We start from the raw sequence: 12,121 nt of genomic DNA on the forward strand, positions 1-12,121 counted from the left end.
GTGTGTGTATGTAGGAGGGGGATTCGAGAAGTTTATGTAAATGGAATAGAAAGATAATGGAATTTTTCTTTGAACTCTTTGTAAATGTGTGTTCTGAAATGAGTTAGTTGCTTAGAAATAGAACAGACATTATCATTTTCAGATTTAAACGTATCTCATGGTAGTTTGGGGTCTTCTCCCCTCTTCTTCCATTAAGCCCGTCTCCAGTGGCCTTTTCTTTACTCTTTCCCCATCATCTTTCTCAGTGCTCCTTTCATATCTTTATTTCGTAAAGTGTAGATGAAAGGATTTAAAGTTGGTGTGACAACTCCATAGAATAAGGCCATGAACTTGTCCTGGTCCTGAGCGGTGGTAGAATGAGGCTTCAGATACATAGCAATAGCAGTGCCATAGAAAAGGAATACCACAACTAAGTGGGAAGAGCAAGTCCCCAGAGCTTTTTGGCGTCCTTCAGATGCCCTGATCTTACACACTGCTTGCGCAATGAAGCCATAAGAAATGAGAATAAGAGCGAGGGGTACCAGGAGTAAAACTGCACTAACCAAGAAAAGCTCCAGCTGATTGGCAGTTGTGTCCACACAGGAGAGTTTGAGGAGAACTGGCACTTCACAGAAGACATGGTCTATGATGTTCCGGCCACACAAGGGTACCTGAGTGATAAGCACAGTTTGCACCAATGAACTGACCAAGCCAGTCAGCCAAGTCATGGCCACCAGTTGCAAGCAAAAGCGTGGATGCATGATAATGGCATAGTGCAGAGGCCGACACACAGCAGCATAGCGGTCAACAGCCATAACTGCAAGGAGGATGCACTCCGTAGAGCCCATTGACAAGGCTACATAGAGTTGACCAACACAACCACCATAAGTGATCTTCTTCTCTGGGCCCTTCAAGTTAAACAACAGCTGGGGGACTGTACTGGTAGTATAGCAGAGGTCCATGAAAGACAAGTGACTAAGGAAAAAGTACATAGGGGTGTGGAGTCTGGAATCCAGACAAGCCAAAATAATTATGGTCATATTGCCAAGCAGGGTCAGCAAGTAGAAAATCACAATGATCGCAAAAAGGGTCATCTCCAGCAAAGGATGACCAGAGAAGCCAAGCAGGAAAAATCCATTGAAAAAGCTGATATTTAGGTTTACCATTATTTTTCATTGCATTTCTGCCAAGAGAGAAACATATTTTCACAAATGGATTCTTGAGGTGAACAGAAATCATTTCAACATTTTTTTCTTTTTCATACTAAATAGACAATAAGAACATATTTCTGAGATTTTTTAAAATTCTTGAAGTGTAATTAACAAATTTACATTCTCACCCTGTTTTTATGACCCACCAGCACTCTATTCCACTGCTCCCCTTAGTGTTTTTCTTTCACTTATCTTATACATCCACAGTATATACAACTGCCACGTCTCTGTTTCTTTACTCCTGCTTCCAAACATCCATGTCTTCCCTACGTGTAACTAACAATTCCCTTAAACTTCGTTGGCCTTGTCCTTCTCTGCACTTCCTGTCCACCCATTCTAACTGAGGCTGTAAAGTTATATATGCGTTCCAAGGAGCACTGTGTGCTTCTGACCCAGGTCATAGTATTTTCAATAGTTCATGTGAATGTGAAAGCTGGACATTTAATAAAGAAACACAAGGAAGAATCAATGCATTTGAATTTGATGCTGGTGAGGAATATTGAAAATACCATGGACTGCCAAAAGAACCAACAGATCTGTGATGAAAGAAGCACAAAATAAATGCTCCTTAGAAGCAAGGATGATGAGACTTCATCTCATGTCCTTTGGACATGTTTTCTGGAGAGAGAAAAGGACATAATTCTTGGAAAGTAGACGGACAATGAAAATAAGGAAAACTGGAGTAGATGGATTTGCATAGTGGCTGCAACAAGGAGCTCAAATATAACCATAGTGAGGATCGTGTCGGACCAACCAGTTGTGGTCCATTCAGTTTCCCTTAGGGTCCCCATGAGTTGGAATGGACATGACAGCACCTGACAATCAACTACATTTAATTAGAAGGATATAGTGGTACATTTTTTCTTTAGTACATTTTTGTTCATTATCTATGTAGACGAGTTTTTATTTTGCTCCACATTCTAAATGTGATTTCTGTTCACTTGATCTCTCAAAACATAATTCATAAAACTGACAAGGATCTCTGCACAATAAATCCAGTAAACTGGTCTCATTATCATTATGCCTCCTAGCAATACATTATGCTAGATACTGTTATTCTTTACACTCTATGCATTATGAAATTCTAAGCACTTTTGTTATCCCTCTACTGTGGCATCTTCCATATATTGAATTTCATACTGCCTCTTCCTTGTCCTTGGAATAATATTTCAGTTTTTGATGCTTTCTATTCTTTTTAGAACTCCTGCTCAACTTTATCATCAGTCACATGTCTTCTATCAACTATTTGCAGATAACGCCACATCTCCACCTCTAGTTGTACCAAGTTTGACACTGTGAATGTGTTTCCACTATGTGTCTGTGTTAGTATGTTCAGTCAGCAGTGAGTATTCAAGCTGTGGTGATAAACTCTTACCAGAATCATGCCTTCTTTTTTTTCTTTTTCAGGAACCTTGATCGAAAATGGAGTGTCATATTCAACCTCATTCTTTACCTCCTCTATCTCTAATCGTCCTGTCCCACTATCATCTCTTTGATTTAGATCCTAGTAATACATACAAATGTCAGTTGATTCACATTTTCTCAGTTGATAAAATATTTGGGTTAAAGTGGGTTTCCACATGCCTTGCTCTGAAAGTTTCTATGTTGTAGTGTGTGTTTATATCTATAGAAATCAACTTATATTTGTTATGCAGTGACTTCTATATTAAATATTTACACAAATTCCTGTTAGCTGTGCTAAACATATTACAAGCCTCTTTAAGAAAAGAGAAACTAATGAATTTTCAGACTCCTCGGCCTATTTTATACGTGAGTGTAAAATAGAATTTTGATTGAAGTATGCATGAGTTGCATAATTAAATCTGCCCAAACTAAATGACTTTGTCCACTATTTCCTCTCTCACTTGTCTGCTTTTCTTTTTCTAACAGCTCTTTCTTGCCAATCACCTTTCACAGTAGCCTCTACTATCATCTCTAAGTAGACAAATCAATCCCACACACACACTTCATATTTGACATCCAGTCTCATGATTTCCCCATTAGTTAATTCTAAAAATTAAACTAAAAATGATATATTTTGTTTTTCAAAAATTTAAAAAGAAGAGTTACACTCAATAGACCTAATTAAAGCCTAACTAAATCTGCTCAGTTTTGTTTCAACTTGAAAGACCAGGGTTCCCAGCAGGTTGACAGTAATACTACACGATTAGTCTAACATATGCCAATAAAAGTGTTGGGTGGGTGGAACAACATAGAGACTGTTGTCTTCATATTTTTCTGGCTTCACTATAGTAAACAAGATAGCATGAAAGACATTTACCTTAAGATTATTTTGCTTCTGAATCTTCCCAAATGCTTTCATTTCCAAACTTCTATTGGCAAGAGAAATTTATACATCACAATGCAGACTAAAATGAATATATAATGTTTGACTACTGTAAAATGAGTTATGCTAATCAATGAATATTTGGCTTATTATAGCTTTTGAATATGTTTTCAATAAATTGATTAACTGTTCAAAGTTTTAATCTCATTATACATTAGATACATAGTTTTGTTTATCTATAATGCATAATCATTGTTTAAAAGAGAAGAAAATATGTTGATATTGTGTCCAAATAGCGTTGTTTCAAGATAGTATTTTTTCCATGCAATTTACTAAAGAGATTGGTATTTTTGCCCCATTAGATGAATAATTGACTTAATCAATTTTAAGAAATGACATATAAGTGTCTGCTAGAATACTAAACAGATAAGCAGAAATTTTATTCATCTTTTCCTAATGGATTGATAGAAGAATGTTTTAATGCTTTATTTATTTATCATATAAGTGTTTGACTCTCTTCTCGTGAGATTTATGGACATTACACATAGAGAGAAAATATGGTCATTATTTGACAGAAGAGCTGATGTCTTTTACCTGAGGTTCAAAAGCAGATACCAGGAAAGAGCAAATGCTTATGCTTGTAAAAAGAATAGAGTCTTGTTTTTACTATAAAATAATGAGAAAGTCACAAATTAGCCATCTATGTTATGTTTACTTGGTTGAGGTCACTAGGGCAAAGAATCCCAAGGAAGTAATTATTAACTATATTCACCAGTGTGCAGTTAGCTAGGAATTATTTAGGGAATATGAATTGTGGTTACTTAAGATAGTATTTAACTTTATTTTAGAAATTTAACAATGGACTGAAATAATAAAATGTGGCACAAATGTTACAAACAGCAGAGCAGTATTTTGATAGGTTGGTAGTGATATTTTAATTTATATAACTCAAGAAAACCAATTATTGACACTCTTCAGTAAAGTGATTAACCATGATGTAAACATATAAAATCTAATAGTGAATACTTAATTAGAAAATTTAAATTTAAACAATCCAATCAATAATAAACTATATGAAGAAAGTGTAAAAGTAAATAATGCAAGTATATTATATGCAACAATTAAAACATAATTTAATATTTTACTAGAATTTGAATGTAAATTATAAGAATTTTGATATTTATTGCTTCTAAATGAATTTACAAATCATTTAAAATACCATAAAGATTCTTAGTTACCCCACAGCTTATGATGATTGCTAAAAAAGAATTTTAAAGTTCACTACAGCTAAGTTTATACAAAAGAATTTTTACAATCTATATTCAAAATTACATTTGATATTGTTACAATGCTTTAAAAGTTATATTGGACAAATAAACTGTATTTAATTACAACAGAGAGCACCAGACAGACACAAATGATTTCATTCTTAATGCAGTAGTAACCATGGAGCAATGAATTACTTGCCATGACACTTGTACCGCAGTATCTCTAACTCCCACCAAATGATGGATAGTACCATGCAAATAGAGGGCATAAAAACCCAACGTGGGATTGGCACAGTTTTGCCATTAAACTGGGCTTAAAACAATCCATCTCAGAGAAAGGAAGAGGAATCTTACTACCATTGAGAACAAGAAGTCAAACTTTTGACCTAGTTTCTTTTTCCTTTCCTTATTTGTAAAAATCTTTTTATTGGGGGATTATACAACTCTTATCACAATCAATATATACATCCATTGTGTCAAGGACATTTGTACATTTGTTGCCATCATCATTCTCAAAACATTTTCTTTCTACTTGAGCTCTTGGTATCCACTCCTCATTTTCTCCCTCTCTCCCCCCTCCCCCCAAAACCCTTGATAATTCATAATTTTTTTTCATGTCTTACACTGGTTACATATAGATCACTGTGATCGGTTCCCCCTTGTCCCCCCCCCCCCCACCTTCCCCTTACCCTCCTGGTATCTGTACTCTCATTATTGCTCCTGAGAGGTTTATCTGTCTTGGATTCCCTGGGTTTCCAGCTCTGATCTGTACCCCTATACATCCTCCAGTATAGCCAGACTTGTGAGGTAGAATTGGGATCATGATAGTGGTGGGGAGGAAGTATTTAAGAACTAGAGGAAATTTGTATATTTCATCAGTGCTACACTGCAACCTGACTGCCTCGTCTCCTTCCCACGACCCTTTTGTAAGGGGATGTCCAGTGACCTAGAGATGGTCTTTGTGTTTCCACTCTGCACTCCCCTTCATTCACCATGATATGACTTTTTGTTCTTTGATGCCTGATACCTGATACCTTCAACACCTCGTGATCACACAGGCTGCTGTGCTTCTTCCATCTGGACTTTGTTGCTTCTCTGCTAGATAGTCACTTGTTTATTTTCAAGTCTTTATGGCTAGATACTATATCTTTTGATAGCTGGGCACCATCAGCTTTCTTCACCACATTTGTTTATGCACCCGCTTTGCCTTCAGTGATCATGTTGGGAAGGTGAGCATCATGGAATGCCAGTTTAATAGAAGAAAGTATTCTTGCATTGAGGGAGTACTTGAGAAGAGACCCAATGTCCATCTGCTACCTTAATACTAAACCTATAAGTATATGCACATAGATATATTTCTCCATTATAATATATAAATATATTTACATATATACATGCCTGTATTATACCTCTATAAATGCCCCTTACCTCCTAGTTCTTTCCTCTATTACCTTTTACTTTCAGCTTGTCCCACTATCGAGTTCAGCCTTCATTTGAGTTTTAGTAATTCCTTTTGGTTCATTGTCCTTGATCAAGGCTTGGCCTCCAATACCCTCCCGCCATTGATTTTGAATCACTTCTTATTCCCTTGTCCCTGCATTTGTTAACACCCACTTCCTCTCCCCAGTCTCCCCTTCTCCCATGTCCCCTCAGAACTGCCAGTCCCATTGACCTAGTTTCTATCCAACCTTGGTGGCCCAGGATGTGTCCTATAAACCACTGAGACGTTTTTCATTCATGGTGCACAAAATATTTTATAATCCAAACCAGAAATATCTGATTTGGAAACCTCACTAAACTAATTGTACTTTACCTTAAGCATACCTGTAGCAGATTAAAGGAATTTAAATACTCCCTTGAACTTATGACTGAAATGCCATTGTGCGAGAAGAAGCCAAAGATCCCCTCCCGAGTTATGGAATTGGAAGTCATTGTACTTTGATTATAATATCTTGCTTTGAGAATATCCAATAACTGGCAATTCAAGAGTACCATATATTTTTTTAAATGTTCATACTATCTTTGCTCTTTATAGCATGTCTTAATCTAGCAGGCATAGTTCTGCACTTGTAAATGAGCATTATTAAAAGTTTTCTCTAACTCCAACCATATTGTTTACATAGTGTCCAATCGCTCAAGTTTTAAATTTCTACTAGTCAGCAATCCATATATTCTAGTCTTAAAAAACTCTCCTTATATGTATAGTGTCCTTTTGTTAACAATATTTTAAATTCTATACCAGCAGCTAAGTTATAAGGGTTGCTATAAGTCAGAACTGACTCAGCACAGATAACAACAGGATCAATAGGTGTAGATAATCCATGTGATTTACACTATTCCTCAAAAAATGATAATGTCTCTAATGTGAACTTAGGACATATATAAACCATAGATACATGAATGGATTTTAAATTCACACTTAATTATAGCCCTGAGCCAGGAACAACTGGTTCATATGACATGACCTACACTATACTTCCTATCATGAAGAGATCACTGAAGATATGGAGGCCATTGCCAAGTGTGGTGAAGAAATCAGATGGTTCCTGGCTATCAGAAAGAAAACCATCATTTTATAATAAGCAACCATCTAAGTGACATGTCAGCTAATCCACATGAATACAGCACACCAGCCTCTGTGATCCAAGGATTGTAAGTAATAAAATTCAAGACTAGGAGAGGTAATGATTTTATAGCTTAAATTCTGAGCACCCAATTTGCAGAAAGCTATGGACCACAATGATAGCCCAAAATCCAAAGGCAGGACCCAGCCTTGGATGAAGTTTCTAGTAAATTCCCTGTGACCATTGAGCAGAGATGTAAATGTCTCTGCTTGCAGACAGAGTGCATTGGAAGGTAGATTAATGCACATTGGCCTGTTTTTATTTTCTGATTTCCTTTAAATTGAAGTTTCTCTCTGTTTAATTTTGTTACTGTTGATTTTTGGTTTTGTATATTTTTCTTTATATAAAATGCAGGATAAGTAAATCTGTAGAGACAGTAACTGTATTAACAGTTTCTTAGGATTACAGAAAGAAAATAGCAATGTAATGTCACAAGAGACTCTGAATTTGTACTTGAACATAAAGTAGATACAGTGAATGGGGGAAAATGACTAAGTAAAATAATTGAACAGAAATTTTCAAAAAGTAACTTTATATGACACAGTAAAGTTTTATGATAAAATGTGCAAAGATTGGGAGTTACAAAGAAAAAAGAAAGAACATACTCAGCATCTCTATAGTTGAAAGGACTGAAGAGAAAAAATCAAGCCTTGAGTTGACATATTGGCATATTCTATAACAAAATAATGAATGTTATAGAAGAATCAAAAGAAAATAGAATAAATGCACAGAATCACTACATCAAACAGATCCAGTCAACATTCAACCATTTCAAGAGGTAGCATATGATCAAGAACTGATGACAATGCAGAGGGAAGTCCAAGTTGCAATGAAGGTATTAACAAAAAACAAGGCTCAATCAATTGATAAAATACTGATTGAATTGTTTTTAAAAATACTCCAGCACTGAAAACACTCACTTGTGTGGAATACAACTACCTGGTCAGCAACTTGAAGAAATCCATATTGTACGCATTCCAAACAAAGGTAGAGCAACAGAATGGGGGAAAATACCGCATAATATCATTAATAGCACGCACAAGTAAAATTTTGCTTAATATAATTTAAAAACTATTGAAAAGTATGTCAACATGGAGCTGCCAGAGATTCAAGCCAAGTTCAGAAGAAGGTTATCATTGTGGCCATCAGTTAGATCTTAGATGAAAGTAAAGAAAACAAGAAATATATTGTCTTTGTTTTATTGACAATGAAAAAATATTTGACTGTGTGGATTTAAAAAATTGATGGGTAATATTAAGAAGAAAAATAATTCCAGAATATTTCTTAGTGCTCCCTTGGAATCTGTACCTAGACTAAGAAGCAGTCATTTGAATAGAACAAGGAAATGCCACATGGTTAAAAATCAAGCAAAGTGTGCATCAGCATTGTATTATTTCACAATACTTATTTAATCTGTATACTCTGAAAAATAATATGCCATCAGAATTGGGGGGAGGCTTATTAATTACCTCCCATGTGCAGTTAACACAACCTTACTTGCTGATAGAGCACTTGCCTATGAAGATCAAGGACTAGAATCTACAGCATGGATTACAACTCAATGTAAATGAAAGACAATAGGTAATATCATGATAAACTGAGAAAAGAATAAAGATGTCAAAGTCTTCATCTTGCTTGGGTCAATAGTCAATGCTCATGAAAGCAGTACTCAAAAAATCAAGTGATATAATGCATCAGACAAATTCATAACTCTGTTAAAGTGATGAGGAGCAAGGATGTCACTTTGAAGACTAAGATGTGCCTGACTCAAGCCATGGTTTTTCATCTACCTATTGTGCATGTGAAAATTGGACAATGACTAAGGAAGACCACAGAAGAATTGGTGGATTTGAAATATGGCATTGGTGAAGAATATTGAAATTACTATGGATTTCCGGAGAAACAGACATATCTATCTTGGAAGAAGTGAAACCAGAATGTTCCTTAGAAGTGAGATTGGGATGAATTTTTCTCATGGACTTTGGACATGTGATTAGGAAAGACCAGTTATTGGAGAAAGACATCATGCTTGGTAAAGTAGAAACGTACTTACAAAAGGAAGACTGTTCACAAGATGAATCACAGAGGGTGCAACAATGAGCTTAAGCATAAGAACAATCGTCAGAATGGTGCAGGACTTATCAGTATTCCAGTCTGCCACACATAGGGTCACTAAGTTGGAACCGATTGGATGGCACCTAACACCAACAACATATGACTGAGATTAACATGATAATGACACTTCACGGTTACACACCTGTTGTTACTTTTGTTAAATAAATAAACTTAGTGAAGGGCCTCTAATGACTTAGTGAGTTATGTGTTGGACTGCTAAAAAAAGGTCAGTAGTTTGAAACCACTAGCTGCTTCAAGAGAGAAAAAAGAAACTTTCTAGTGCATAAAGATTTACAGTTCTAAAAACTCACAGGGGCAGTTCTATTCTGTCCTATGAGTTTGCTGTGAGTCTGAGTCAAGTCAATGACGGTGAGAAGTTTAGTGGTGATGCTGTTGATGAAGATGTGGAACAACTCCAATTTTTCACTTGGATGGAAGGCTTATAAAAAGGCACACCCACTTGGGAGCGTAGTTTGTCAATTTCATATAAGTTAGGTTTGTAGTTCTGCAATGCAGGACAGTAAATTAAGTAGAGTTGTGGAGAAGTGATACAATTTGACACTGTGTTGATGGAGAATATAACACAGGCTGCCAGATGTACAGTCAGAAATGGAGAAAATATACCCAGAATACTCCTTCGAAGCAAGGAATTTGTCACTTTGAACATGTTATATGGAGGACATGTTATAATGTTGGAAGACAGACACAAATTCCTGAAGAAGGACACTGTGTCTGGTAAAGTAGAGGGTCAGCAAATAAGAGGAAAAAAAATAGAAATATGGACTGACAGTGGCTGAAACAATGGGCTCTCACACAGCAAAGATTGCGGGTACAGTGAGGGATTGGACAATAGTTTATCTTGTATATAGTGTTCTTATCCATAAGAACCAGTGGATGACATCTAGCACAACAACAAAATAACACAGGGTATGCAAGAATATTCATAGCAGTTTTATTTATAATATCAAAACTAAATACCCTGCCTGCCCATCAATAAGCAATTAGATAAACATCTTCTTATAAATCTATACAAAAGTACACGATTCAAAAAATAAAGGTATAAATACTGATACATCAAACAGATGAATTTCAAAAACAAGATGCTGATTAAAAGAAACCTTATCCCAGAAATTATATACTGAATAAGGGATAAAATCTTTGCATGGACTCCAAAAATGTTCACTCCCATCTAGTTGATGTGGATTCATAACAACCCTATAAGCTGGGTTAAAACTGCCCCCATGGGTGTCTGACACTAACTCTTATGGGAGTAGAAAGTCCCTTCTTCTTCAGGGCAGTGTCAAATTGCTGTGAGTTTTAAATGGCTGACCTTGCAGTTAGCAGCCCAAGTTATAACCACTAAGCCAAAAGGGATCCTGATTTGAGTGGATTACACCTCCTTAAAAGGATAAATAGGAATAAAGATGATATTTTGGAAATTGAAAGGCCAGAAATGGGAATAGAAGATCCAAAAACATGTCAGGAGACTTCACAAAGTTTGTGGCCAAAAAATGGAGTGAAAATATCATGAAATTTCCCATGAGTCTTTTGAAACCCCTTGAAGTATCTGTAGGTGCTTTCTTGTCATAGGAAGGATTTACACCATCTTTATGACATCAAATCTTATTCAAAAAGTATGTACAATGTTCTATGTCATAACAATAATTTATACAGTTTGGCCTACACCACAAAGAAGTCATGTTTGAGTTGCCCATGTTTGAGTTGCCCAAGTAAAATTATATCATTTCTCAGTTCTCACTCGCAATATATATTACAGGAACTGCTTAGAGACAAAGGCTCCCACAGAGTCCCTCATTTTGTATGACCTGGAAAATGATAAGGTTTCTAATAAGGTAGAACAAGTTCATAATCAGGCTCATGGGTGCAAGAAGGTCTAGCAGCAACAGTTGTCCTGAGAAGGGCATATTCTGTTTCTGACTCATCTCTAAATTGTTTCACTCTCTTCGTGTGGGAATCAATGTTTTCATAAGCATCATCATTGGAGCTTCGGGAGGATCTTCTATAGGGACCATGATTAATGACGGTGTAGCAAACATCTTCAGAACCATTGTCATCCTCAAATATGAAAACAAAAAGAGAAAAGAAATTAACAATAAGAATCATCCATTCATTAATGTTGATCTCAGTGCCCAACCCTTCCTTTTTTGTTTGTCCATAAATGGAATTCTTGCATAGTCCCTGGGGTCTTGGAGAAATCATTTTAGCACCAGATCCACATGCCAAGCTACCACCCACTATGCCAAAACAAGAAAAGATGAAATTATGACACTTTTTGAATATATAGAAAAATAGTGATAAATACATTTAAAATAGTAGGAATATAATAGAAATTCTTCAATTTACTTAATAATATATATACAAAACCAATGCTTAAAATTACTTCAAATACAGATAGTCTGAAAGCATTTCCTGTGAAAGGTAACCACACATAGGTATTTGATTGTGTATTTCACCTTTAATACGTATCCTAATAAATATTGTGTGGGAAGGCTGAGTGAGAGTTATAGGCAAGAAAGAAAAATTAAAGGCATCCAATTTTTAAAAATCATTTTATTGGGGGTTCTTACAGCTCTTATCACAATCCATACATCCATATATTGTGCCAAACACATTTGT

General features: G+C 35.7%; 2 protein-coding genes across 2 annotated transcripts; both read right to left on the bottom strand.

Annotated features, from left to right (window-relative positions):
• Positions 1-218: 218 nt before the first annotated feature.
• Positions 219-1,145, bottom strand: LOC142441271 (olfactory receptor 2G6-like). Its single transcript, XM_075543312.1, has one exon. It carries the CDS (start codon positions 1,143-1,145, stop codon positions 219-221), a length of 927 nt encoding a protein of 308 aa, XP_075399427.1.
• Positions 1,146-11,329: 10,184 nt separating this feature from the next.
• Positions 11,330-11,704, bottom strand: LOC142440446 (germinal center-associated signaling and motility-like protein). The gene has a single exon (XM_075542883.1). It carries the CDS (start codon positions 11,702-11,704, stop codon positions 11,330-11,332), a length of 375 nt encoding a protein of 124 aa, XP_075398998.1.
• Positions 11,705-12,121: the final 417 nt, after the last annotated feature.

This window comes from Tenrec ecaudatus, chromosome 2 (assembly GCF_050624435.1).
Source record: "Tenrec ecaudatus isolate mTenEca1 chromosome 2, mTenEca1.hap1, whole genome shotgun sequence".
NCBI classification, from domain to species: Eukaryota; Metazoa; Chordata; class Mammalia; order Afrosoricida; family Tenrecidae; genus Tenrec; species Tenrec ecaudatus.